The sequence below is a fragment of the Molossus molossus genome, unplaced genomic scaffold, assembly GCF_014108415.1.
Source record: "Molossus molossus isolate mMolMol1 unplaced genomic scaffold, mMolMol1.p scaffold_m16_p_4, whole genome shotgun sequence".
Lineage (NCBI taxonomy): Eukaryota > Metazoa > Chordata > Mammalia > Chiroptera > Molossidae > Molossus > Molossus molossus.
Window position 1 is genome coordinate 92063185 of NW_023425377.1, and position 26725 is coordinate 92089909.

Genomic DNA, 26725 nt, shown 5'->3' on the forward strand with positions numbered 1-26725 from the left:
TACTCTACTCTACTCTATTCTATTCCTATTCTTCAAACCCAGACTACACCCTTATTTATTTCCAATGCCTCCTGAAGTCAGCCCTCAACTTACAGTACTTCAGATATTTTACATCAAGGGTATTGAGTAGGGTGGTCTGTATCTCTTTTCCCTACCACACATGCTGTATTTTGGAAGCTAAACTCTCCCTCAGGATATATGGCTCTTAAAAAGCCGTGTTTTCAACTCACCTTTGGCTTTGGATTCCCACTCACTCTGCACGTGAAAGTTACAGGCATTCCCTCAAAGATCTTGTAGTGTTTCAGCTTCATCTCAAAGAATGGTGCCGCTCCGTTTTCCCCAGGCACGTCCCCGTACTGAATGTCATCACCCGACTCATCCACGGGAGACCTTTCCAGCCTGTACTCGATTTCACTGATGAGTCTCTGTTCACAGCTGGAGACTTTGTATTCCTGTATCAAACAGAGCAACAGCCTGTTATCCACCCCAGCCCCTCGTGGTACAGTGTGTCATGAGTCTCGTCCCCTCTCGCATAGGCACGCAGGCCCTCAGAAGACAATGATACTGTTACCACAAGGCCTACAATCAAGTCTGAGCCCACCTCAGTTCCACATGAAATGGAAAACATCTGGAGGTAAGTATGTATGATATTTCAAATTATCTTCATCCAAAAAACTATGAAGATTAATTTCTCTTTTCTTTTGGTGGGCAGGGAGAAAGGCAATGGCTGTGTTTCCCTAAACTGTTCATAAAAATAAAGCATGCCAGAACACTGATTTCTCCCCAGGTGGAAGCTGATGTGGGGGTACACTTCCCCAGAGGGGCAGCGGCAGTGCTTGGCCAGCGCCGGCTTCTGCAGAGCACCTGCTCAAACATCATGGAAGAGATGGCACCACGATTTTCTTTCACCTAGAACAGTCCTTAGCCACATAGCCTATGGACTCCTCCTCAGCTCTGCAGCTACTGGGAACTAGTTTCCACCTTCTTTAAAAGAAAAATAGGAGTGACAGTCCAATCAAAATGTTGGTTAAAAAAGCCAAAGCAAAGCAGAGCCCCCGTCATCAGGCCATGGTGACCGAGGTGGACTCTACAGGCGCTGGCTTACCAAGTAAATGAAGACAAGGCAGCCCAGGAGAAGATATTTTTACTCAATATTAAATAAAAGAATTGTCTTAACTGGTTGTCTCTGAAAGAAGTCACTCAGCCTTTAAAAAAACAGTTTGTTGGCTTGAGAGAGAAAAGTGCAAAAAATACAGGTTGTTTTGTTCTAATTCCTATCAAATGAATCAGTTTAATAATTAGCACTTTTTTCCTAGAGAGAGATAACAATGAGAAACTTTTCACAATTTAAAGTTCAGAGTATCTACTAATGACAATCGAATTCAAGTTTGTAATAAATGACAAGAAAAATCACACTGCAGTAATTTTGTTCATCTGATGTTAAATGAAAACAGACACTGTATTAAGACATAGCATTTAGAGTTCATACATGGCAGTAGACGAGAAAGAGCATCAGAAAGTAGATACAGTGAAAGACTGGAAAGAGAAGAAAGGTGAAAAGCTTAACCTTTTGACCATCCAGAGGACTCCCTACAGAAGCATGAGGAGACCCAATTTCCTGTAATGGCAGAAAAAAAGAAGTGAAGACTAATAATAGAAGTAAGAATCTAGCAAGATTTCTACTTTAGTGAGATTTTTGCAGAAGTTGTATTTAACATAAAAACTTTCAGATCTTTTTCTCAATAGAACAAGAGTTTATTTGACCCTTTACATTCATTTCCTTTAATATGGAGACTACATCTGGAAACAGAAGCAGCGTGGATTAAAAAAGGCTTCCATCAAATCCACAAAGTGACTTTTTTGATGGTAGCAGGAGAACAAGAATAGCATTTTAGGCATTCTGTTGACTAGTGATTTATAGCTATATAAGTGAAGGAAAATAAAGACAGTTTCTCTGTACATAAATATTTTACTTTGACTCGATATTAAAAATGTAATTAGAAATAGTCACTAGTTACTTTCAACAATTTCAGGGAAAATAGTTACTCCACACAAAACTATTTTATATGAAAGCACAGGACAGGAAAAACAGAGTTATTGAAAGGAGAATAAACTGATCAATACGAAGGTAAAAAGAACAGATTTCACTGACTGACTGAAATAATTCTATCCATCATTTAACACAATGTCTGACACACAGTAAGTGCTCAATAAATATAAATCAAATAATGCTTTTCCTTGACCTGCCCCGTACTTGCCACAGAATTGATCCCAAGACTAGTGTCCCTAAAGCGTATGGGGAGAGGAGACATATAGCTGTTATTTTTCTAAGAAGTCCAGAGGAACAGGGTACCTGGTTAGCCGTTTCCTCCTCTGGCTCCTGAATGTTAAAGACAGTTGCACTGTCAGCACCGAGTAGTCGGCGAGCCATTCTTTCTTCATACGTTAACCTCTAAACAGAGTAAATCACACAAAAAAACACAAAATTAGGAAAATCACAGTTGTATACTGCTTCATGAAAAAGAATGAAAACCCCCAAACAAACGAGTTTTGCCGTTTCTGTGACCCTCTCTCCACCTTTAGACACCGGCACGTAAAAGGCGTCTGTTTCTCGCCTTTGCTTCAGTGCCCTGCCTTTCTCCTCCCCTCCTGGTCCTAACACCCGAGTCAGGGAGATGGGGTAACCAATCTCGAGAGCCACCAACTGATAGAACACTAATTCAGGACGAGTACAATAAGCAACAAGGCAGAAACCACACAGAAAATGTGTGTCGTGAACTTGTCCTTAACAATAAACTTTTAGACTAGCTGGCAGTGATGGTCTCCTTTGCTTTGGCGGGGTGGGCGGAGGGGCGGTCTCACCTCCAAGAGCATTTTTCTAGGTTGCTGTGTAACATCAGTGACTGCAGGCGGCTAGAATAATCCACAAGAATGACTGCACAGGGCTGTTAGCAAAAGGACTGTGAAGGACACTTTCTGATGCTAATGCCCACAATTCATGATTCTCCTGAGGAAAACTGCTTGCCTAGCAAGCAAAGAAAGCGGTCATGTTTTTGCATCTAGCAACCAGTGCTTCTGCATTTGGCCAAAACCATTTCTGCTGGGCCGTCCTGGTACAAAAGCAATGCCAGCATTTTCTGCCTACTGGGCTGATCCTGCTCTTGAGTGTTGGCCCTAAAGTGCCTCAGAAGTAGAGGTCTGGGATGAAATCTGAGAGAGCCAGGGGCATTTCACAAACAGCTATTAGACTGAAAATAGAGAATAATTACTAAGGATCTCAAAAAAGAGAACAGAAATTATTTTAGATAAACTTCCAAACTTCTGAATATGGATACAAATTCTATTGGAAACTCTCTAATCAAAAAAATATGTTGGGTAAATTTATAATTTCCAGTAATTGCTGGTTCCAGTCCCAGCTGAAACCGGGAATAGAAGTCAGTCAAGTGCCAAATGACAAAAAGCCCTGAAGTTCAGATGATTTCATTTAGTAAAGAAGGGGAAGAGGACAAGAGGTGGAAGTAGGCGTTTGGTGCATGGGATGTCTCGGTCTAGTATGCTATTATTTAAATTAATTTTTATCATGTTTCTTTAAAAAAAAATCAATGAATTTAATTTTCCAAGAGAGTTTTTAAGGCTCCCTTAAAAGCCTTCCTAATGTTTTCACGGAGAACTGTATCCACATTAGAGGGGAAACTGGAGTAATTTCCACTCTGTTTCTCATAAGCAGAATATCAATTTGATATCGAGTCCTTCAGCAGAACACGCCTGCACCATTAGAAGCCGAATTTACTTCACAGTTTTGTTCCTAAGCACTATGCCATGTGCATATACACAAGCCCTGTCTTTGGAAGCCAAAAAGAAATAACAGAATAACATGTAACATGAGGAAAAAGTTGTCTGAGGGTCCCAGTTTCTAAAAGGGGAAACCTTACTTTTCTTGTCCTTTCAAACTCTCCAATGTGGAAATTTATGGAACTTACTGTGAATGTCATTCACTGTGAATTATATATATAAATACACACACACATGTATACTTACAAAAAACATATAACAAATAAATGAAAATACTACATACATAATATATATATATAGTATTCTATAATAGCATATAGAAGTCTTACTTTAACCAAAAGAATTTTAGTCCATAAGGAATATTTAAGCAAACAATCAAAGAGGAAAAAAGAAGCAAAAAACTGGAGAGATGCCATTCCTTACCTGGCCTGAAAAAAGTTCCTGTAAGTACTTGTTTTAATCTTTCAAAGGCTTCAGTTGACAGAGCCAGAGAAAACACCCAGAGCATGTACATGTACACACGCAATCACTTACTTCAGGGAGGAAACATGTCCCCTTTGTGGAAACCTGCTGTTCTCGGTGAGAGGAACAGCTAACACATGGTCTCGTTAGAATGTCAGTCTTCTGGAACTCAGATGGAGGATGCCCGAATAGTTAAAATCAGCATCCCGTACCCCCCGTCTATTCCCCACCTTTCCAATCAAACGTGGACTGTTCTCACATTTTTATTTTATCAATACTTGATAATTAAAATTCCTAGAAAATGTAATTAGCATAGAGAGCTTCTGCTCTGAAAAAGGTGTCCGAGAGGGAGGTTTATACAGAGGCCCTTTCCTCTTGTACCTAAGAGCCAAGCAGATTTCCCTGGTGCGAACTCCATAATAAAGCCACACAACGGCTCCTTTCCTTTGCCCGGGAAACCTTATTTGCTAGACTTGCTCTTCCTGTCCCCATAAAACATTCTGATGTGATAAGTGATAAGAAAAGGGTCAGTAAAAAACAAAAGAGCCCAAACAACTGATGAGGAAATATGTAAGTCCAGTGGAGAAAACACCATAAATCTATCTATCTATCTATCTATCTATCTATCTATCTATCTATCTATCTATATTTATTTTTTTAACCAGACCTCTGTATCTACTGTACAATCCCATGGCCTTCAAACATCATTATTTTTCCCCTGAGTTGAGCTGTCTTGCTCTACAAACCAGAGGGAGATTGTCAGACCAGCCTTACCCCTCGGGTTGCTGAATCAGTGTCTAGTGACCGTCCAGGAGGAGAGGGCTGGTCACTCCCTCAGCCAGGATGCCCGGGTGCGAGCAGCACACTCTCCCTGTGGTGCTTGAGCTCCCCCTCACTGCTTTGGGGGAACGCAAACCGCTCCAGAGCACACCTCCCTCCCTCCCCACCCCCACCCCCCAGCAATGTGTTCCTTTTTCTTTTAACCTTACAGCTCTGCATTTGTTCTACCCCAGACCTTCAAACCAGCCCTTCCTTTATCTCCAACTTGCTATCTTGACTCCAAGAGTAGTTTCTGGATTAACAGAAGGAAGCCATTTCACTCTCTCCCTTTTCCCCAGATTCAAGTCATACTACTAAGAGAGCCGTTGAGGTTCAACGGTAATCCAGGGAAATCTGTGGCCAGATCAGCCCCGGGGCGCAGGGGAGAGCCGCGTGGGGCTGACAGGGCAGCGGAGGCCCCAGACCTCGCAGTACCGGCTGGCCGTTGTTCAGGAGGTCCTCCTTGAAGCGCAGCTTCCTCTCCAGGTCTTGGATGACAGCATCCTTGGTGCCCTGGATCTCCTCGTCAGAGGCTATCCTAGCGGTTCGGTTGGCCTTCTTTGGAAAACCCCTGAGGACAGAAGCACAGGAGGGGCAGTGTTGTCAGGCAGATGCATCCAGGTCCATGTTCAGGTCCAACAAAGAGCGCACAGTCTGCCTGTCTCTCCCCTCTCTTTTTCTTTTTTTATGCTACATCTATTCCAACTAATTATGGAAAGAACCCCGAAAGCTGGATTCACTGTTCAGGGAACACTAACTGGGACCAGTCCTCAGAGGAGGTTCAGAGACCTTAGGGGCACGCGCCTCAGGGCTGAGACAAAAGCCACGGACAGGGAGGGCCTGCGTTTCAGCTCCCGGAAGGCGGAAGCATGATGTGATTTGTAATCAGACCTCGGCTTACAATCGGGCTCTGCCTTGTGTTCGTTTTGTGACTGAGACAGTTTCTTAACGTTTCTGATGAACGGGAGTAAAAACATATACCACATCTGACTGCTGAGAGGATTTGAAAGAGAACATATTTCTTTTATCCTTTTATAAATCCAATCGTCCTGATCCTCCTTAGGGAATTGACTCAACAACAGCACTGAGCCCACCCTAAGTGAGTGTTTTGTTACCATCCCTCTGGCCTACCTAGATTGGGAGGGGGAGGGGCCTGTTACAGGGCGGGGCCTGTTGCACACTGGAGGACCTGGAAGGTCTGCAGGTCCTGCAGTGCTGGGTGCCTCCCGAGGCCCCTAGAGAGCCTGGGGTCCGAAGGCAGGTGACCTTCCCAAGGTCGGAGCAGAGCCCGGAGCCACGCGGGCCAGGCCCCTGGTACTAGGTGCTGCAGTAGCAGAATCCACTTTTGTTGGTTCCGTAAGCAATTTGTTTCCTATTTCTCTTCCTTTTTGCTCACAAGCAGTGGGTAAAGATTAGGGAGAAATGGAATGAATACCTGTCCCATCGCCTCCTGGGGTCCTGCTCCTAGTCTTCCCAACGGCCACCTTTTCTCCTGTCTACTCCCCCTTGTTTCCTGCTGAACTACCTCTGATTTTGGGGGGTGTTTATCCTTCAGTGTGCTTGGAAAAGAGGATCCCCGTCTCTCTCCAAACCCAGGGGGTGAAGCTAAGTCAGTCTGAGTGGTCTCCACCCCTTGGACATGATGAGCCAGAGGCTGTGACTGAGCCCTGGCCCATGAGACTGGGGAGGGAGGTAGGAGGGTGCGGGGGCGGGGCTCCGCTCAACATCGGTTTCCACCCACAGGAAGGCTGTCTCCTTTCAGGGCTCCCACCGTGTCCAAGTGTCGCGCCCCACCTGCTGCAGCGCCATGGCCGTGAGGGGAGCCTGCGGCGTGCCAGTGATGGCAGCTCGGGAGGAGCCTGGGCCCCTGGCTGTTTGGGGGACACTGTGTTAACCTACCATGGAGCTGCCACTCCCGCTTGTCACGTAAAATGAACCTTATGCATTTAATCTGGTGCCTGAGTCTTCTGTTACCTATAATGGAAAAACCCTAACTGATAGCTTTTCCAGGTCCTTCTTTTGTAGTCATTTGCCCCTGAAGTTCAAACAGGATGATGTTAGACATTGGCTTAAAAAAAAAAAACTACAATAAAATATGGTAATATCCTGTTAGTAATGTCAAAGTGGTTAGTCAAACTTTAAATTGTATCCGGGGAATGGATCTTGATTTTTAAGGAGATGGAACATATTAATAGCAAAGGCCATAGGAATTATGATTTATAACTTCAATTTTTAGTACCATGCAAACCTTTAACAAAAAATGCACACAGTTTGCCAACTTTCCTAAGCCTGGAGCCTCTCTCCCTCACTCTTTCTCAGGACAACTCACCAGCCCTCAGGCTTCGGATTAATGTCTCCCTGGAAAGGAGGACCCTGACTAAGTCGGCCTCATTAGCTGTTGTACCATGTTTTCTTCATAACCCTTATCACACGTTAGCATTCCATGTTCTGTTTAATTGTCTCCCTCTCTCCGAGCCTCGTGTTAATCACGGGGCTTGTCAAATAGCATTCCTAAAGTGAGTGAGTGGATGTTCCTGTCCACCTCCACGTCTGACCTCTCTCTACGTTCCCTCCTCAGGCAAGAAAACCTGTGCCAGAGCCATGGGAAATCAAACCACATGTAACCAGGCAGGCTCAGAACAAGTAAAGAAATCACCCAGCTTTGGAAATAAAGTTCTTCGTTGCTCTTGACTGCAGCCCTGCATCTGAGACCTGGAAGAGCTGGGCTGAAGTCACCGAGAGGTAGCATTAGAGACAGCTAGCTCATCGCACGTCCCCGTTATTACTCTGCACCTGACAGCGTAAACCAGACACACAGCTATGTGATGGTGAGCGGCCTCGGACGGCAGGAGGCCTTCCTGTCTGCAGGCGGATGCCCAGAGCTGTCTCTGCACAGGTGAGAGTGAGAAGGGCAAGCAGGCAACTGCCAAGGGCAGGACAGACCATCCGAATGAGAGAGGCAGGGAACTGTGTTTTTAAGAAAACAGCCGCAAGTTCTCTCAAACAAGCAGACACCTGTCTATTTACTACTGAATAAGTCCTGTTGCTTAAAAAGCATTTCTCAGTACACTTGCCTCTTTCAGGGGACCCAAGGACAACTGCTCTGGGACACGACACGCAGAGGACACTCACTTCGGTATGGGCTCCCGCCACCCAGGCATAATTTCAGAGTAAGATCGAAACTGCTCCCTGATCCAAATAAAAATCCCCATCATTCTGTTTCTTTTAACAAGCAATTCCCTAAACGTGTGATGAGCACCAGCTCCAGAAGGCCATCTACTCCATCCGTTTCCCCCTATTTTTTAAGACATTATTGCCCTTGACTTACAGAAATTTAAGATACACGTATTCTCTCGATTCTGAACAATTAACACTGAAATGAAAAACAATCAATTGAGAGATTTTTAAATGTCTAATAACCACTGCACAAATATTTCCTGAGCATGTAGCTTGAGTACGGTCTCAACACTATTCTAAGTGATGTGGAGAAGACAGCCAAGTCCTAAAGGACGGTCCTTGATCACAAGAGGTTAATAGTCAAGGTGGAGACTAAATGAAGGAGCAAACTCTGCGGTGGCAATTCTAGGTGCAGCGAGTAAGGAAGCAGCAGGAAGAACGCTGGCCACAGAGGAAGTGCCCGAGATCCTGAAGGATGAGGAGGATGGAGACACGCGGGGGTGGGGTGGGTTCAGGGTCAGCATGACTAAAGGCACACAGGCCAGGATCTCTGTTTGCCACTTAAACGCTGTGTGGCTTGGCCTAGTTACCTAACGGCTGTGCGCCTCAGTTTCCTTCTCCGTGAACTGTGAAATGCAGGTACGAGTAGCATGTGTCTCACAGCATTGGTGGGAAACTGCAGGAGGTGATGTACAGCTGACTTAGGCTAACAGACCCTCCAGCCGGGAAGCGAGTGCCGGAGACCAGACTGCCCAGGGAAACGGAACAAAGGGGGGAAGGATGTCAAGAGATGCCAAGAACTCTGGACCAGAGTTTCCAAAAATGTGGAAATGACCTTTTCTGTTGGACTTTTTAGTGCTCAACTCTGTTCTGGGAATACAATGTTGAACAAAACTAAGTTACTATGCTTAAAAGTATATTCTATGGGAGGGAGGGAGGGAGGGAAGGGCAGGCACGTCAGGAGGTGGGCAGTGTGGACGACGGGAGTGTGAGGAGATGACCACCTGGACAGTGCAGCTGGCACAGGTCTGAGAGCTGCCACAGCCACCGAGGCCCCGCAGGCAGGAGGGCAGCAGTGCGAGGCCTGTGGGGAGAACTGGGCAGTGCAAAGGCCCTGCGGCCAGGAGGAGCCTGGCGCGGCCAACAGGGCCTTGCGAGCCTTGAGGAAAGAGGTACAGGAGGTGCAGGTTCCAGTATTTCTCACTTGTTTTAATATGGAGACTTTTCTTTTTTTTAGAGAGTATTGCATCTGGACTAACGTAATTCACAAAATGCTTTACGAAATTGTGCTAAAAAACTGAGTATAGAGTTAGGAGGTTAGTATATATGGTCTAGGTTAGACACCAAAATGGAGTATTTGGAAGGGGGGGGGGGGCAGGAAAGAAAACTAGTCCTAAGTTTTTGAGGCAAAGTTTTGGTAAATGGGTTTTTCTATCAAACTAATTCTGTGTTAGAGTTTAATATAAAACAGCTGTGGTTTGTTCCCCCAAATGGCACAAAACAACTCCTTAAGAAATCAAGAGTGGCGACTAAGAGATGATTTGTACAATTAAAAAAAAAAAAAAAAAAAGCGCCCTGGCCAGTTTGGCTCAGCGGTTAGAGGGTCCGCCTGCGGTCCGGAGAGACCCGGGTTCGGTTCCCGCTAAGGGCATGTACCTCGGTTGCAGTTTGTCCCCGGCCCTAGTTGGTCGTGCGGGTGGCAGCCACTCGATGTGTCCCTTTCACATCGATGTTTCCCTCTCTCTCTCTTCCTCTCTCTCCCTCCCACTCTGTACAAAAAATGGAAAAATGTCCTCGGGTGAGGATAAAAAAAAAAAAAAAAAAAAGCGTATTCAGAGTCAACTGTTACCCAGACCAGCACCCTTCACAAAACCCGCACTCAGACGCAGCCCGCAGCCAGCAAGCACTCCGGCCAAGCCCCGCACCAGCCCAGCTGTGCAGAGAGCAGCTGTTGTGCTCTGCGTCAGCAGTGCGTCCCTTACGGCTAAAATAGCACTCACGTGGCGGCAGGGCGGGGCTCTCGAGCATCTGGGAGGTAAAATCTTCCAGATTCAACCATCACCAAATCCCAGCAGGGCCCCCCCACCCTCATTTCTTCCCTTGGCTACTGAATAATCTTAAGAGCTTCTTCCCCTTGATGTACTATTTTAGGTCAAGTCAGTCAGTATATTTCAGAAACTTAAATCTCCAGAGTATAACACTGATTTAAGAGGTCATGAGCCTGTCTAGCAACTAGAGAAAAATTTTAACTACTAATAGTCCTCTCATAGTCAGTGATATCTCATGGTAGCAAAATTCCACAAAAGTCCAGAGTGAGCAAAATCATCAACATGTTTGCATTTCGTTATTCCTCATATTCAAAATGTAATATGTGAATCAGTATATAAAAGAGCCCAGGATACACAAACTGAGTTTTGTATATCAAAAGCCAACGCTGTTCGAGTACAGTGAGTACCTGACGTTCAGACTTAAGGAAAACAGATCACTTTATATTAATGTTAACTTCTCTTCACATTACCTTTTGGGTTCTCTGCAGAGTAAGCAAAGAGCCGTCGGGGACTGAACAGGTCTCATTCTGGGCTGCTCCTGGGCAGACGTCTCAACAGAGTTGTCACTGGTCACAGTCACAGCAGACCACAGACCCCGAGACCTCTCTACTGATCTGCAGGGAAATATTTGCCCAGGATTGGATGCCACTTTGTGTAGAATCTTCTAAGACGCAGGACCCCAAGCCCTTCAGGCCTCTGCCTCTAACAGGGAAGACAAGGCCCCCGCCCGCCTGTTTCCTGCAGGAACCACGAGATAACGTTTGCAAAGTCCAGTGCAGCTTTTGTCTCTTCTGTTAGTTACTGTCTAACCGCTGTCTCGACTTGAAAGCTGTCTGAAGTACCTCTGAATTTCTGTAAAAACTTTCCCCAAGCCACAGGCCATTTGTTTCGTTGGTCTGCGGCAGTTTTCTTCAATTAGGAAATACCACACATCGGATTTATTAGAGATAAACCAGGGCAAGTGATTAGAGCTAATGAATACCCTCGCTGCATAAACTTATTCCAGAATCTGGGAAATCCCTTCACCACTTGTGCTTCCCACCTTGAATGATGACAGTGTCCCCACCTACCTGTTTCTTATCAGTCAGGGAGAGAGTGGCACAATGAGATACTATCTATAAACCGCTGAGTGCCTACAGAACAAAAGGGCTCATTAACACATCTGCATAAAGGCTCTAACTGAGACATGCTTTCACTTTGACAAACATGGGGTAACATTGCACACCAAAGCCCTACTTCTATGAGAGAGGCAATGAAGGGTAGACAACACTGTAGCACTTTGACTGATTCCAAGAATGTCAAGGTGGGTGAAAAAACACAGTGCCTCAGGTTCTCGGGGAAGGATCCATGCGCTTCACCCAGAGCTTGGTGCCGCTGCTCAGACACTGGCAGACAGGACTGCAGCACCGTCTTCAGGTGGCATCCCCACACCCTCTGGATCCCACCATCTCAGGGCTGATACACCGGGCGGTGGAGAGGGTGGGGTTACGGCAGTGGACGCTGTAAACCTATCAGCAGTTGTGAGGGGAGCAGAACACATTCATTTTATACACGTGCAAACAGATTTCTTTCTAAGGCACGTTCTCCTTGTGGCCTCCATTTGAAAGATTTAGTCACCTTAACATTTGCGTCTGTCAGCAGCTTTGAGAAGGGCGGTATTTTCTCTGCTAGTGACCCCAGTAACCTTGGGGAAGAATGCAGAAGTCTGAAGAAAGAAAGGCTCAAGAGGAAGGCCACGTGCCGAGGTCGTCAGACTGCAATCAACCAGCAACTGGGTTCTGCTGCTTCCAGGCTGCCGACGCCATCTGTCTTTCGACCGTGGTTTATCACGGGATCCACGGCCCTCACTCCCTGCCTTGACCTCTGCTACCCAGACGTTTGAGAAACAGAACCTTATCTCCACAGACTATTTAGAAAGTTAGTAAATAGCCACCCTATTCTTTAACAGGAACAATGCAGAACACGCAGACAGACTAAAACGGCTAGTATGCAACTGATGATTAAGAAAACAGATATCTGAAATTTGTACTTAAGATTTTGGTAAAACAAGGCAGGCAAAAAAAAAAAAATCAAATGTAATTCTATTTCATGGAGTCCTGTGTAATCAGCCTGTTTCCTGGAGCTTGACACATGGCAGAACCGTCCAATTAGAGAAATAACACACATGAAATTGAATTTGCTGTCATAATGAGCGCAAGTAAAAAAATGAAATATAAAGGAAAGTAATTGAAAAGATTCCTTTGGCAGGTCCTCCAAGTTCTCAGATGCCAATTCGTCACAGCAGCCCTGAAAGGGACACTCAGTCTTCGGCAGATTATGTGGATTGTTATGGATAAATAGCTACCTTTTTTTGTTTTTAATTCAGAATGCAAGCGAGGGATCCCACCATTATGCCAGAGGAAAAAATGTTCTAAAAGTCCCATGTATCAAACCCAAAGAAAGGATTCAAGAATGTGATTTAGCAATGAAAACTTCTTGAAGACAAAGGACAACCATATCGCGATGGCTGGTTAAGCTCGCACAGAGCCACAGATCCGCTGGCTGGGTCGCCACGTATCTTTGGTGTCACAGCAACTAACCGTCTTTGGGGAGAGTTTTGTATAGCCACAAAATCAGCATGACTTCTCCATTAACTTTAAAGAAATGGCAAGGGCTACTGGATTCTTGTGGTAACAACTGTAAAATATTTTGACTCCATGAAATGAGTAATTGTGATACATGCCGATAAGAAGCAAGTGCTGCCATTACTTGAAGTAAACTCTTAAAATTGTTTATCTTCTTAAGAGAATTTCAAAGTCTGAGAACAGACTAATCCACTGTTTCTACTTAGGATGATAAAAGGCATGACCACCCAATGACTTGGACAGACTAATCTTTGATCAAGTCCTATATGAGGAACAGTAAGTTATTTACACAGTACTTATCTTCTTAGGAAGCAAGATTTGGTACCATTTCCTAGGAAGAGAAGATAAAGTGTCATGTAACAAACTCCCACTTTTTGAAACTAACAGTTAGTGTCTTTGTATCAAGATAATACTTCATTTCCTAGCAGCCAAATAAAACCTCAGAGAAGCAGGGGAGAGAGAGAGAAAGGTTTTCTCGGGCTATCTGACTGACTCCACTGTCAACAGAAGCCCATTACCACATCATTACTATACAGACCCCTCCTTTATTCCCCTCGTGTGTATTCATCTGACTGAACTTTTTCCAGTAACGACTTGAGAAGAAGCCAGATTTCAAACTTAGAATTTATGTAATCACATGTAGAAGGTCCCTAACCAAACAAGACATTGCCGACCTGAAGCTCCTTGACATACACGTCGAAGTTAAACACAGCAATGCTCCTCATTCTCAGGCAGCGTCAGCGCGCCCCAGAATGGACAACTCTGTATCGAGGAAGAGAACCTGCATTCTCAGGTCTTCTCATTTGTATTCTTCAGTAGGGTTTCCTTCTTTTCTCTCTGAACAATATTGGGATTCTGGCAAACCCTGAAGTAGGATTTCGACAGGAAGAGGTGAGATAGGGGAACTGGCTTCACCTCTGCTAGCACGTCCCGATCGCTGAGCTCATTAGTAACATAAGCGTGAGCGAGCTTTTACACAACCTACTCTTCAACCAGACATGCCGACCACCTGCACGATGTTTCTCTGGAAGGCTTTACTGTATTTTTGTGGGTGTCACCATATTTATCCTCATAGATTTTCTATTTAAAGATTTCAGAGGGCCTCACATCATCACTATGATACAAGGAAAGACAGGTATTAGATAATATGCAAATAAAGAGACAGAGGATCCCTGTCAGCTCCCAAGAGATCACTGTTGACTGGGGACAGACTGGCTCCACCCTTTCCACTAGATTGCTTGATCCCTCACCTATCGCACAGACAGCATAAAGATATTTACATGTCCCGCCCCCTCCCAGTCAATCACTACATAAGTGCAAAGGCTTCTTAATTCTGTTAATTTAGATAGTTCAAAAAATATTAAGTGTATACTTCATAACCAAGCTTCTACACCTCTGCTGTAATATTGATCTGAAATATTCATGTGCATAGTTTAGTGGTGTGAACATGGATTTGGAGTCAGAGAGGCATGGGTGGCTTCACATCTCAGGTTGGTGGCTAAGTGACCCTGGGCAAACTGACACTGGAATCCTCGGTTGAAGGTGAGGAAATCCTCTCTTAGAGGTGTCAAAGGAGAGAACGTAAGTGAATTGCACGGTGCTCCAGTAAATGGTAGCTGATGCCACATCATCAGATTTCAGAGCATGGCTTAGACTTTAGCTAGTTCCCCAGAGGACCTCTTACTTAAGGCAGAGGAGAGTGTTGATCTCAGCAACAGGAAGGTGGCTATGCAAGAACACCTTGGTAAAGTTGCTGGTGAAATTTTAAATAATTTAAAAATTGGATGAAGGTAGTATGTGAACACGTTACCATGGTTCCCCTGGAGCTGCAGGTCAATGAGCGCACTTTGATGGGTCATGGGGAAGGGGCAAGACCCCTTGGGGGGAGCGGGTGTGGGAGGGCGTGCGGAGTCACTTACACCGGGGTGACGCCCTTGGGCAGGCCCAGGGCGTTGACAGCGACAGGCGGCGGCTGCGAGGGCAGCAGGGCGCTGAGGAAGGCTGCCGGCGTCTGGCTGTGGCCGAAGCGGGCAGCGGGGGAGGCGCAGTGGGAAGCCGGGGCTGAGCTCGGGAGCGGCGGTGGCGGCGGCGGCAGCGGGAACACGTCGGGCACCGGAAAGGCCGTGGTGGGGCTGAAGACCGGGGGCGGTGGCGGCGGGGGCGACGGCGAAGACGGACACCACGGGGCCTCGGCCTCGGGGCCAAAGGGCTGCCCGAAGGGGGGCGCGGGCGCGCGGCCGAAATGCTTCGGGGTTGGGGACATGGGAGAGGGGAGGCTGGAGGAGCTGGGGCTGGAGGCCGGCGTGCCATGGCTGGACGTGGGGCCCAGGTTCTGCGCGGCGATGAACTGCTTGGGGCGCGCGTAGTTGAAGGAGCCGGAGGACTGCATGGCGGGGGCGGCGCGGGAGGCGAGCGCGCTCATGGGCTCCAGGGCCGCGGGCGCGCAGGCCGCGAGCTCGGGGAAGGCGGGCGGCGGCGGCGGGAAGGGCGGCGAGGGCGGCGCGCTGCACGGGGCGCTGGTCGAGGGGTGCCGCACGCTGGCCTCCTGCTCCAGCCGGATTTGGTTCTGCAGCTGCTGGATTTTCAGAGGGTCCCTGGGAAGACAGAAAAGTGACACTTTCAGAGAGGGAACTTCTTGGAAGGAACGTTCATTTGGTGCAGTGAGGTGCGGTGCCTGCCAACTGCACCCGGTACCCAGTGAGTGAGGCACAAGTCCTAGCCTGGCGTGCGCTGCCCGTAGTTAATTCTGGACGAAGAGCTAGATCAAGCCAGTGTGATCTCTGAGCTCCATGTCTATCGAAGTTCTACCTGACGACTCAAACCGGTTCACAAATCGCCATGGAAATTGTCTGGCTTCCAGGAGCCACGTTTCCTTTTCAGAGAACCAGAAGTATTAGAAAAACTTTTGACGTGCGTCTCAGTCTTCTCATTTGTAGCCAATTTTTGGTCAAAGAATTCTATCAGAATGAGAACATTAAACGAGAAAAAACACGGGATCTAAGTTGTTTTTGGCAGATATGGGTTAGTCCAGTTCGCCTACTCACTGCTGTCAACTCTGCCTTACAGCAACACCACAGGCTGCTTTTGGGGGTGGGGTCTACTCTTATGTCTGAAACTGTTCCCGAAAAACATGCAACAGTTACTACACCTGAAATTTTAGTAGTAGTCTGAAATGCCATTTTTTAAAATACAGACTTTAATAAATATTGACACTGGTAAGAAATACCTAAAACACATGCAAACAATATTGATCGTTAACATGTAGGTGTTCAATAAGCAATGACAAATGATTGATTTTACAATAATGCAGTTTTAATTCCCCAAGTACTTTCCACCGAGAAGAGATTGAATTTTAATTTTTGAATTAAAATTTTAAATTAAATTGCTTTTTGAACTTTTAATGTTAACGATTAGCTAAAATCTTACTCTATTATCCTCTGAAGATTTCCCTCTTAACTAAATTTTACATCCAAGATGCTTTCCATTATTCACTGCGATAGTGACCAACAGCTGTCAAAACAAACTTCAGCAGAAGGTGGCACTATAACAAGCAGATAAAACAGGACAGAGTCCATGAACAGGCAAAGCTATGCTCCCAACTGCAAACCTTTCACAAATTTCTTATTTTATGGATTTATTTTTTAGAGAGAGAGGGAGAGAGAGAGAGAAGAAGGGAGAAGGAGAGAGAAACAGTGATGTGAGAGCGAAACATCAAGATAGGCTGCCTCCTGCACACCCCATACCAGGGATGGAGCGCACAACCCAGGCATGTGCCCTGAGTGGGACTTGAACCCACAGCCTTTCAGTGCACAGGACCCACTGAACCACACTGGCCAGGGCCCAACTTTAAACCTTTTAAAACTAAAAAACAAACAAACAAACAAAAAAACACAACCACCGCAAAATCTTTATCCATGAGTATTTAATCTTCAAAATAAAGTTTTTAGCAATTCAAAGCAATAACAGGAATGGAAGCTGCTGGTAAAGGTAAAAACAAGATTTGGATCTGTCATCAAGTATCATTAGCTGTGGGAACATCAGCAAACAAGTTTTATATTCCTCCCTGTGTCTTCGCTTTGCTTCTGCAATTATCCAGTCAAGTAATACACTTAAATCCATGAAAAGACAGAGCAAGGAACACTTTTTGGGGAACTGAAAAGTATAAAGAGAAGATGGTTCCAAACGAATGCTTAATCTGTGCAGAGCATCCAAGGTTCCAGCACCAAAGAACTCTGTGGGTCCCATGGAACTTGCTCTTAGCATTTTAAAAGCATCCATGGCACTGCTGGAATTCACCAGGACACCGAAGTCCAGATGTCTGTGTGGTTGGGGTAGACTGTCCAGCACATGTGCTTCTGTGCTTAGAACTGACCCAGGAATAGAACTCATAAAAACCACCCACCCGCTCTGAAACCCATCATCCAGCGCTCTTGTTCCGATTCCCCAAATGCTCCTTTCTCATCTCCCTGCCTTCACCATCTCCTTCCTATTTCCTAGCTAAAGCAATATGCATTCTATTCCTGGAATGTTCATCATCAGCATTCACCTCTGTGTGCACCTGGGCTGGGAGTGGACTGTGTGGTCCCCCCACCAAAGCCACCGCACCCCTACTCTGGGCCAGCCTGGGTTTACAACAGCCAGCGTCTCAGCTGCATTTTAAAGTATTTTAAGCTTGGTCTGGCATTAGCAAATAGTTGTGTAATGGCTCTGGTGGGGCTGCTACACACATCATATCATACCTTGTATGTGGGGTAAGGAGTCCTCTACCCAGGGACTAGGGAGTGGCTCCTGCGAAGCCAGTCTTCAAAGAAGCCAGAGCGGGAAAGCCCAGACCACCACTACACTGGTTCTAACTTTATGGGGTTCAGCCCACTCATTCGGGCATTAAAATGAACCACTGAGTCTGCTAACCCAAGTGGGCTCAAAGCTGCTGAGATGCTACTTTTAGTCATAAGTGACAATTCAAGAAGGGATTAACGTAGCATTTCACAAGAAAGGACAGGCATTCCAGTGTTTTGGCTACTAGCGTGCACTGCAATGGGCATCCACGCTCTCCCCTTTTGCACTGGGTTAGGGACACGATACTAGGGAATCGAAGGGGTGGGGGAAGAGAGAATCAAACAGTTATTTTGAATCTTCAAGTGTCTGACTTGGTTCCTGTGCAAATCATCATTTAAAAAATCCTCGAATCCAATGGGTCTGACACCTGGATTCTGAGATGATGAGATGCACAATTCTAAGCCGTTTTCTCAGTCCTCATGTTTTCGGTCAAGTTGATTTTACTGAGCCAAAAAGGCAAAGGGAATGAAAGGTACCAGAAAGTGAAGGTTTCCTATGGCCTTGGGAAATTACTGAAAAGTTATTTATTATAAAAATTCATCACTTTTATGGTTTCCCCATTTTTTTCTGCTGCCCTTTTCTCTGAAAATGAAATAAAATGAAACGGAACTGCACCTCTTGGAAATACTGGGAAAAGGTGGAAATTTTAGTTTAAGAGTTCTAGACAACTCTGGTTGCGACTATACTTTGAGTGTCATAGTTTCAAGCCTTCAGTTTCGCATACCTACTCCATCAAAACCCACCCAGCTGTTTTTTTTTTTTTTAAAAAACCTCACCTGAGGAGATTTGCCCATTTATTTTCAGACATTGCGGGAGGAAGGAAAGGAGGGAGGGAGGGGGGGAGAGAGAGAGAGAGAAAGACAGGGGAAAACATTGATGTGAGAAAGACACATGGATTGGTTGCCTCCAGCACAACCCTATGCAGGGCCCAGACTGAACTGCAACCAAGGTACATGCTCTTGACTGGAATCGAACCCGTGACTCTGGTTTGCAGGCCTATGTTCCAACTGCTGAGCCAAAGTGGCCAGGGTTCCCACCCAGCTTTTCTTCCCTCTCCTACCACACCCCAAATTCAAAAAGGACTAAGAAATTCCCCATTCTTACCCCTCCTTCCATTGTAAAGGTTTCAATACTTAAGGAAATGAGATGCCTCCTTTTTTTTTGGTCATGTACCTGTCACAGTCCCTTGACAAATGGGAAAGGAATTTAAGTAACTTGCTTAAGGTCACAGAGCAAGTTACCTGCCTGAGCCAGGAGACCAGTCCGTCCCTGGCTCCTTTCCCTACACACCAAACGTGTCCACATAAAAGAACCTTGACCTAGTACTAGACTGTGGTGGGGAGCGGTCGCTTCATAAGTTATATAAATGTCTAACCACTGTGCTGAACACCTGAAATGATATAATATTGAATGTCAACTGTAATTGGAAAGACAAGTTTTACAGAGAAGTAAAAAAAAACCCTGAGCTTCAAGATGATTTTTAAAAAAATCTATGGTCGTCTTTCCTTCCTAAGGATTTAACTCTTAGGCCTCCTTGTAGCCATAGCAACCAGGGCCTTTAGGTCTGAGTCACCAGTCGAGGTTTTAAATATTTACATATTTAAGAATATCTGACTTCAAAGTTGAGTCTTTTTAGGGTGAAGTGGGGCAACTGTAAGAGGATCTTGGCAGCTCAGGAAGGGAATAGGTCAATACGAACTCAATGGATTCTCCTCCTACATTACAGAAACTCAAGATGCCCTTTCCCCCCCAACAACGGTGTAGACACAGATTTTAACAAGAACAGTTTATGGACAGTCAGATGGGGCAAAGACTCATGTTTGACAGAGAGACCTAGACCTGACTCACTTTCCATCACTCATCTCTCCTGCCCCCAGACTAAAGCAGCCTCGGAGAAAGGAGCAGCCAAGCGGCCGTGCGATACAGGAGAAAAAGGCTGGACTCGCCCTTGGAAGGCACTGGCTGGGAACAGGACTCCGCCAGCTCCTACCTGTGCGGTGGTCGTCTGGGGCCCTGGGGCATAGTAGGAGCTCAATAAACGTTCCACAGCAAAAGAGAACAACCCATCCATCCTGGTTATTTCACAAAAAGGAGGTTTAAACAATGGAGATCATGTTCTACTTACTGCAGGGAATTTTCCTCTTCGTCCGTCTAGCTGCAAGGCACTGGCAAGGGCAACACCAGTGGCCCACGGGGCGTGGGGAACCAGAGGTGAGGGCGAGGTGGCCGGCCTGCCTCCGCTCCTCATCCTCTGCTCCCTCGGCCACAGCGGGGGTGGGAGTCAAGGGACAGCACTGATCATGCTCCTGACACTGGACTGACTCATTTACAGTCAGTGGGGGAGGGGGTGTAAAGATCCCCATTTTTAAATTCCCCATAGGTTAGTGAGGTCAAGTAACCTGTCTAAGGGCAGAGCTGGTCAGCTCCAAAGCCTCATGCCGCAGCGTTCTCTCCAAAGTGCTCAGGAAAGAAAAAAGGTTTATAAGAATGTTAGTCATGGTGACTACATATCATTTTTCCCCCCTTTGGGGAACTGCTACCCACGCTCAAAATAAAGGATGTGAAAGTCAACTTCTGGAAAACCACTTTTATGTAAATTGGGAATTCCCAGGGTGTCTCTGGAGCAATGTCTGGATGGCAAGAAGTAATTTATCCCCTGCTCATACAAAGAAGATGGAGTATGCATAATAGTCTGGAGAAGCTCTTGGGGTCACAAAGTTGAAACACATTCGTGCGTTCGGAGTAAATATGCTGTTGGCTTATCTGTCCTCTCACTTGTTAACCGTGAGAGCCGGAGGCCATTCATGACGGAGAGCTGCCATGCCGCAGGGCCTGCCCGTGGGCTCCTGGGCCCTGCCCTGTGAGCGCCCTGAAGGCAGCGCCCCCCCCCCCCCCCAGCACCCTCGCGGCAGGAAATACGCAGACACGTCCCTGGCAACCACAACCCCGTCCCTGGCAACCACAACCGCATGCTGATTTCTGGCTGCAGTTTCTACACCCTGCTGCGCGCACCAGGCAGGGCCCGCGGGGCAGTCCTGCAGCAGAGGGAATTTTAAGAATTTTCAAATGAAGGTAATTAAGTGAATGAGGGGATACATTGCTGTGGGTTCCTGTGACATATTCCTCTCTGACGGGTTAGCGGAGGATCTTATTAGTATGAGAGAGTTCAGTATTAATTCTGAGAACTTATAAAATAGAATATGAAACTCCCATAAGGGCCTCAGTTCAGGGTGTACTCACTGAAGTTCCATCTACGACCTGATTATATTCGTACTTCAACTGTCTCGTTCTATTACTCGTGCTTCCGTTTATGCCTTGGTCATAGAAACGAGGTCCACTCGGGGAGCGTCAATGCCTAACGACTGTGTTGGTTTAGCACTAAGTTATTATTGCCCCTCAGGAAAATGTATAGAAACCACAATCTTGAGAACAATTATTTACGCAATAAAAATAGGTGATATAAGCCAAATGAGAATGTATTACATTGGGTTTAGTGGAGGTTGTAAGTGTAAAAATATGCATTTAAATACATTCCCCATAGGGTTGGTGGCAAGGGCCGCAGCAGACTTGGATTTTCTACAAAGTACCACAAACACGAGAAGGTTCAAATCAAATGAAAATCGACCACTCCGGGAATGTGTGCTTAACATGTATTGCAAAATGATGTAGGTTTCTATATTAAAGACCATTTCTTTGATCTTGAGTTCCTCCTGAGCCTCTTGTACATCACGCTGACTCTAGACAGAGCCAGGACTGAGCGTGGTTAATTACACAGGAGGGTTCAAGGAAGAAGGGACTGAGCACACAACTTGAATCTCTCTTCGAAAAGCTCGTCTCTTCCACTTAGAGTAAGAACTGCGCTTGGCTCTGCTACAGAGGAACAGTAGCTCTTTATGTCTTGATACATAAAGTTAATCTCTATTTGAAGCCATTCTATGTACCATGAGAAACCGAGGGAGCTGCTGACCAGTTCATAATCCTCCTGGGAAAGTCCCCGGAGTATCAAAAGATGGCCGTGTCCCACGGAGCACATGGAATAAGGACGGAGAGTTTGGGAGATGGTGTTCTGACAGAGGTCAGTACCAGCCCGAGTGGTTCGGCGGGACTTGAACCCTGCGGCCCGCTTGCCCGATGCAGAGTCTTGTGGAGGCTGCAGAGGTCCAGTTCTCCACGGCTCAGTGGTCACCGGCTCTGTGAGGGAGGCAGGACGTCGTCCAAAGCATGCACAGCCCCCCCCCCCCAAGAAAGGGATGTGTATCCCAACATAAATCATAAGTGATAAGGGACAGGCCTTGCTGGTGTTTACAGTCTTGATAAGCCCGATGGAGCCCAACGATGTGGAGCTTGAGCATTTATTTCAACCGTGGCCTTTTCTGGGGGAGGAATGTGAGGTCAGGTTCGAAAAGCATCCACTCCACATCATAGTTAAATGCCTTAAATAACTGTCATTTCTGTTGCCACATAGGCCAGGGAAAGCAGCAGGAAGCTATTAGCTGCTGATTCTTACATAAACTATGCTAATTTAATGGACACGAAAAGGAGTTACAATGGACTATTCCCAACTGATACTGTTTGGTATTAATTCTTAACATAGAGTATATTTTTAAAGAAAAGTCTGTTCTCCAACCTTTTCTGTCAATGCTTGAAGCCAAATCAGTGACCTCATCTCTAAGTGGGACACAAAAGGAAAACCACCTGAGAGAGATGTTAAGGTCTTTTTTTTTAAACATTTTAAAAAATATGTTTTTATTAATTTTTTTAGAGAGAGAGGAAGAGAGAGAGAGATGGAAACATTGATGTGAAAAACACTGATCGCCTGCCCCCTCCCTGCATGACCCCTACTGGGGATTGAGCCCATAACCGGGCATGTGCCTGACCGGGAATTGAACAGGGACCTCTCAGTCCATGGGACACCCTTAGTCCACTGAGCCACACTGGCCGAGCCAAAAGCTGTTTTTCTTAATTTTTGGACAGAATTGACCTACAAGTATATCTGTTTTAAGAAAAGGAAAAAAATGCAACTAATGTTAACCAATTAGGTAATAATTATTCATAGTATAAAATTATTCTCCCCAACCCCCACCCCGTCAACAGGTATCCTTTTTATAAGATTTACTGTGGGGTTATTTTAGTTTGCCTCTAATGCCTTTAAAATCTATTTTTGTTAACCAAAAAAAACCCGATGTATTTATTTCTCAAAAACGGCTGGAACAGATGTGCAAACAGCATTAGCCTGAAGTCGGAACATGCATATGAACACACAGCACACTTGGACGGGGCTAGTGGTTTACAGGCTCCTTTGCCATCAGTTTCTTTATGCGGTTGAAAAGTTACTGGGCGAAAGAATAAGGGTCATAATATCTAAACGTTTATTAGGACCTTACAGACACGACATTATAAATTCTTACTTTAACGTGGAGAGACTGGACCCCAGGGAGGAGAGCGAATTACCCAAAGTCATAAATAGTTAGTGGCAAAGCGAAGCTCAGCAATGAGAACGTTTCTCCAGTCTGGTTGACTCTGGGTTCTCACTTGTAAATAACTGTGGCTTCATCTGTGCAAGATATCTGTGTTCCCTTAGGAAAACGCGCTGTGTGACCCAGAGTGTCACCTGGCTGAGGGCACAGCGATTGCTTTACTTTACCGGAATCTGGGGATCTTAATAAAATTCAGCAGTATTTATGGATCATCTCACAGGTGAACAGAGAGGGAGATACTGAAGATGAAATGTTTGAAAGGGGTAGAGAAGTGAAAGAATTGCTATTTTATTCTTTCGGTAAAATAAAGCCATTTGGTGAAAAGGTATAGAATTCAGCCATCAGGTGAGTAGGTTGTTTTGAAATATATGACACTTTGCTCTTAGTAATAATTCATTCTTACAAATACAAAGTATGCACCCTTGTTTCAGAGATATTCAATCCAGCAAACATAAACTAAAATGGAAATGACACATAGGACAGGACAAGACTCTCAATGATAAAGTGGAAATGTGGTGAAACATTAACCAAATGAATCTCTAAACTATGCAAATTATGTATTTCATTATAAGACTGAAAGTTGAGTATTTGTCAACTTTCATCCCCCCCCCCCCCCATAATTCTTTAAAATCTCAGAGAAACGTTATGCTTAAGACCTTAGGTTCCTCGCCTGGCTGGTGTGGCTCAGTGGGTTCAGCATCGTCCCATGGACTGAGGTCCCAGTTTGATTCCTGGTCAGGACACAAGCCTGGGTTGTGGGCTCGATCTCCAGTAGGGGGCGTGCAGGAGGCAGAACGATCGATTTTTCTCTCACATTAATATTTCTATCTCTCCCTTCCTCTCTCTCTCTAAAAAAAAATCAATAAAAACATAGTTTTAAAAAAATTAAAAAGTAAAACAGCTTTTGGGCTCCGTGTGTCTCAGAACAGTTCCCATGGGAATTGGGTTGGATGTGGTTCTGCTTAATGTCCCCCCTTAAAGAAACACGCAAACTATTTCAGGGGCCCAGCTGCCCCTGTTCGGTTAATAGGCCGTTCCCCTCTTCCCACCACAAAACTTTTTTTGTCCTTTGGCCTGATTTTATGAACCTTCTAAAAATCAGTTGAAGGTATTTTGTTCAACACAAAGATAGGGTTAGCTGTGCTCCGGGCCTGTGATGCGGGGTCCCCGCCCTCTGTCCTCATTCCCGCTGTCTGGCAGTGTGAGCTCCCAGCCCTCTTCCCTGAAGGCTTCTCCCTCCACCACGAACACTACCACTCATGGCCTCCCTCTTGGACATTGTGCCTCGTTTCCCTCACAGTCCTCGGCCAGCTCCCTCTAGACATCCCACCAAGATCTAAACTTTCTCCACCTTCTCTTGGTACAAGGAGTCCAAGCATCACTCTGACTCCCTGACCTCTATCTCTAACCCAGACCTCAGCCTTGACTTCTATTAGGTAAATTCTTTTACCTATTCCCATGGAGCACAGACACGCGACTCCAGCTGAAACAGCCTGTCTAGAACAGAGTCCCTCTCATCCAATGCCTCCCCCAAAAATGTCTGGTATGTGACGATTCCCAGTATTTGCCAAGACAGCCCTAACCTTCTCATCTCCAACGACGACTCTATCTCCCCTTTTCCGTTCCTCCAAGTGAGTCTCATTGTGCCCCAAACTCAGCGGGTTTTCCTTCCTCCTGGTCTCTTTTCATCCGCTCCCCTCTTTTGGAATCCCCACCCCCACCGATCTCTCTCCATCCACTGAGGCGTCTTGATCCTACAGCGTCCCTTTCCAACGTTCATCTCTTCTCAAAGCCCTTCCCAACGACACCTAGCAACTCCTTCTCCCTCCAGACCGCTCCAGCCCACAGGCTGATCTGGCCTGTCAGGGGTTGGCAGGGACTTTAGCACACTCCCGGCCAGGTCCCCCGAGCCAGGCTTGTGTTCTGTGTGGCCTCCTGATGACTCCCAGTGCGCTTCGCACACAGATGTCACTACACACCTGTGAAGAGATTGCCAGGCGTCCTTCTGTATGGAACGTGGGAAACAATCAGCTCTGTTAGAATAACGAGTCCTTGTATTTCTGACTTTTCAGTATCCAAAATACGACACTCCCACCCCCCCGCGAGCTGTCTGTGAACCTGGTAGCACAGTTCCTAATTTGGCAGCCACGGGGCCCTCCATCATGTTCCAGGCAGCTTGTCCTGTACCGGAGCCCATTTTCCGTTTTATCTGGTTATCAGTCAAAAATGCCCCAAGTTTATGTTTACCTTGAGGAAAAGAGCCCCGGGATATTTTCAGTACTAGCTGAGAACGTTAGTCACCCCCAGGCGATTCTCTGCTTTTGGGGGGGGCCCTTCTTCCCACACTGCCCTGTGCCACAGCCTGGCTCCTGCGGTGACAAGGCGGGTCCCTGTGTGTCCATTGTGTGGCAGGTCAGAGACACCCACAGCGTGTTACTAACGAGGCGGCACTGGACGCTGGGGCCGGGCTGGGACCGGAGGCATTGATGTCTGCCTGGACCTTGACATTGAAGCCTGGACTGGTTCCAGTTGTGAAAATACTGCCAAGGGGTCTCAACTGCTGGTGGGAGGTTACAGAAGGTGGAGGTGGAGGTCACCCTTTACTGCGGGAGGGGAATGAGGGCCCTGGTGGGCATAAAGGTAGTGACTCACTCAGTGGTAATGGAGCACTGAATGAGTTCCTTCTTGAAATCACTGTTGCCTGAAACTCCGAGAGGAGCAGACAACTGTTTTTATTATCTATTTAATTCTTCCCTTCACCTGGGAAAAGGATTCCTCCCTTTGTATAATATCTACGTCTACCTGACTCCTTGTGGGTCTGCCAATCACCACTCCCCAACCCTCGGTCACAGGGTGAGAAGAGACCCGAGGACCAGCTGACCCAGGACCGGGGCTTCGGCAAACCCTGCGAGGATACATACGGGGGGGGGGGGGGGGTGCGAAAGCTGGTTTACAGTTGTTCTTAGCGAAAAAGGCTGCCAGGTATGGCCATTCCAGTAGCGTTATTAACCGAGTTTCTCCACCTCACAACTGCAAAGCGACTGTTGCCCCGCTCTGCACGCAGGCCCGGCCCGGCCAGTCAGGGTTTGTCACAGCAAAGACAACAGGGAAACGTGTCTCTCTGTCCTCTGACGGCCAAGTGCAAGGATGAAACCCCCAGAGCTGCTGGCTGCCACGCAAGGAAGAGCGTACAGAAAGGAAACCAACACGTAAAAACTGAAGCCACGTGGAGAGAGAGCAGAGAAGACCTGAGAGGCACCCGAAGCGGAGGCACTGTCTCAGCACCTGATCCGGGTTCAACCCTCAGACCCGCTGGTCTCTGAATTCCCGGCACAGAACAGCTGCTTTCTCCCTCCCCGCCACATCTTCTCTTCTCTTTCTTCAGTTAGTTCCAGTGCTCTCCAACACTTGTAAAAAAGTGGCCTTGGAGACAACCCAGCCGATTTCCTTATTTTATAGACACAGAAGGAAAAAAAGAAACAAACAA

The 26725-nt window shown here is 46.4% G+C and overlaps 1 protein-coding gene across 1 annotated transcript in view; it reads right to left on the reverse strand.

Annotated features, from left to right (window-relative positions):
• The window catches only part of PALLD (palladin, cytoskeletal associated protein), a 377267-nt gene that overhangs the window by 22438 nt on the left and 328104 nt on the right, over positions 1-26725 (reverse strand). Inside the window, exons 10-13 of the mRNA XM_036241570.1 lie at positions 14842-15516; positions 5509-5644; positions 2354-2452; positions 231-452 (exon numbers count right to left, since the gene is read on the reverse strand). Coding sequence (XP_036097463.1) covers positions 231-452; positions 2354-2452; positions 5509-5644; positions 14842-15516 — 1132 coding nt within the window. The remainder of the gene's footprint in view (positions 1-230; positions 453-2353; positions 2453-5508; positions 5645-14841; positions 15517-26725) is intronic.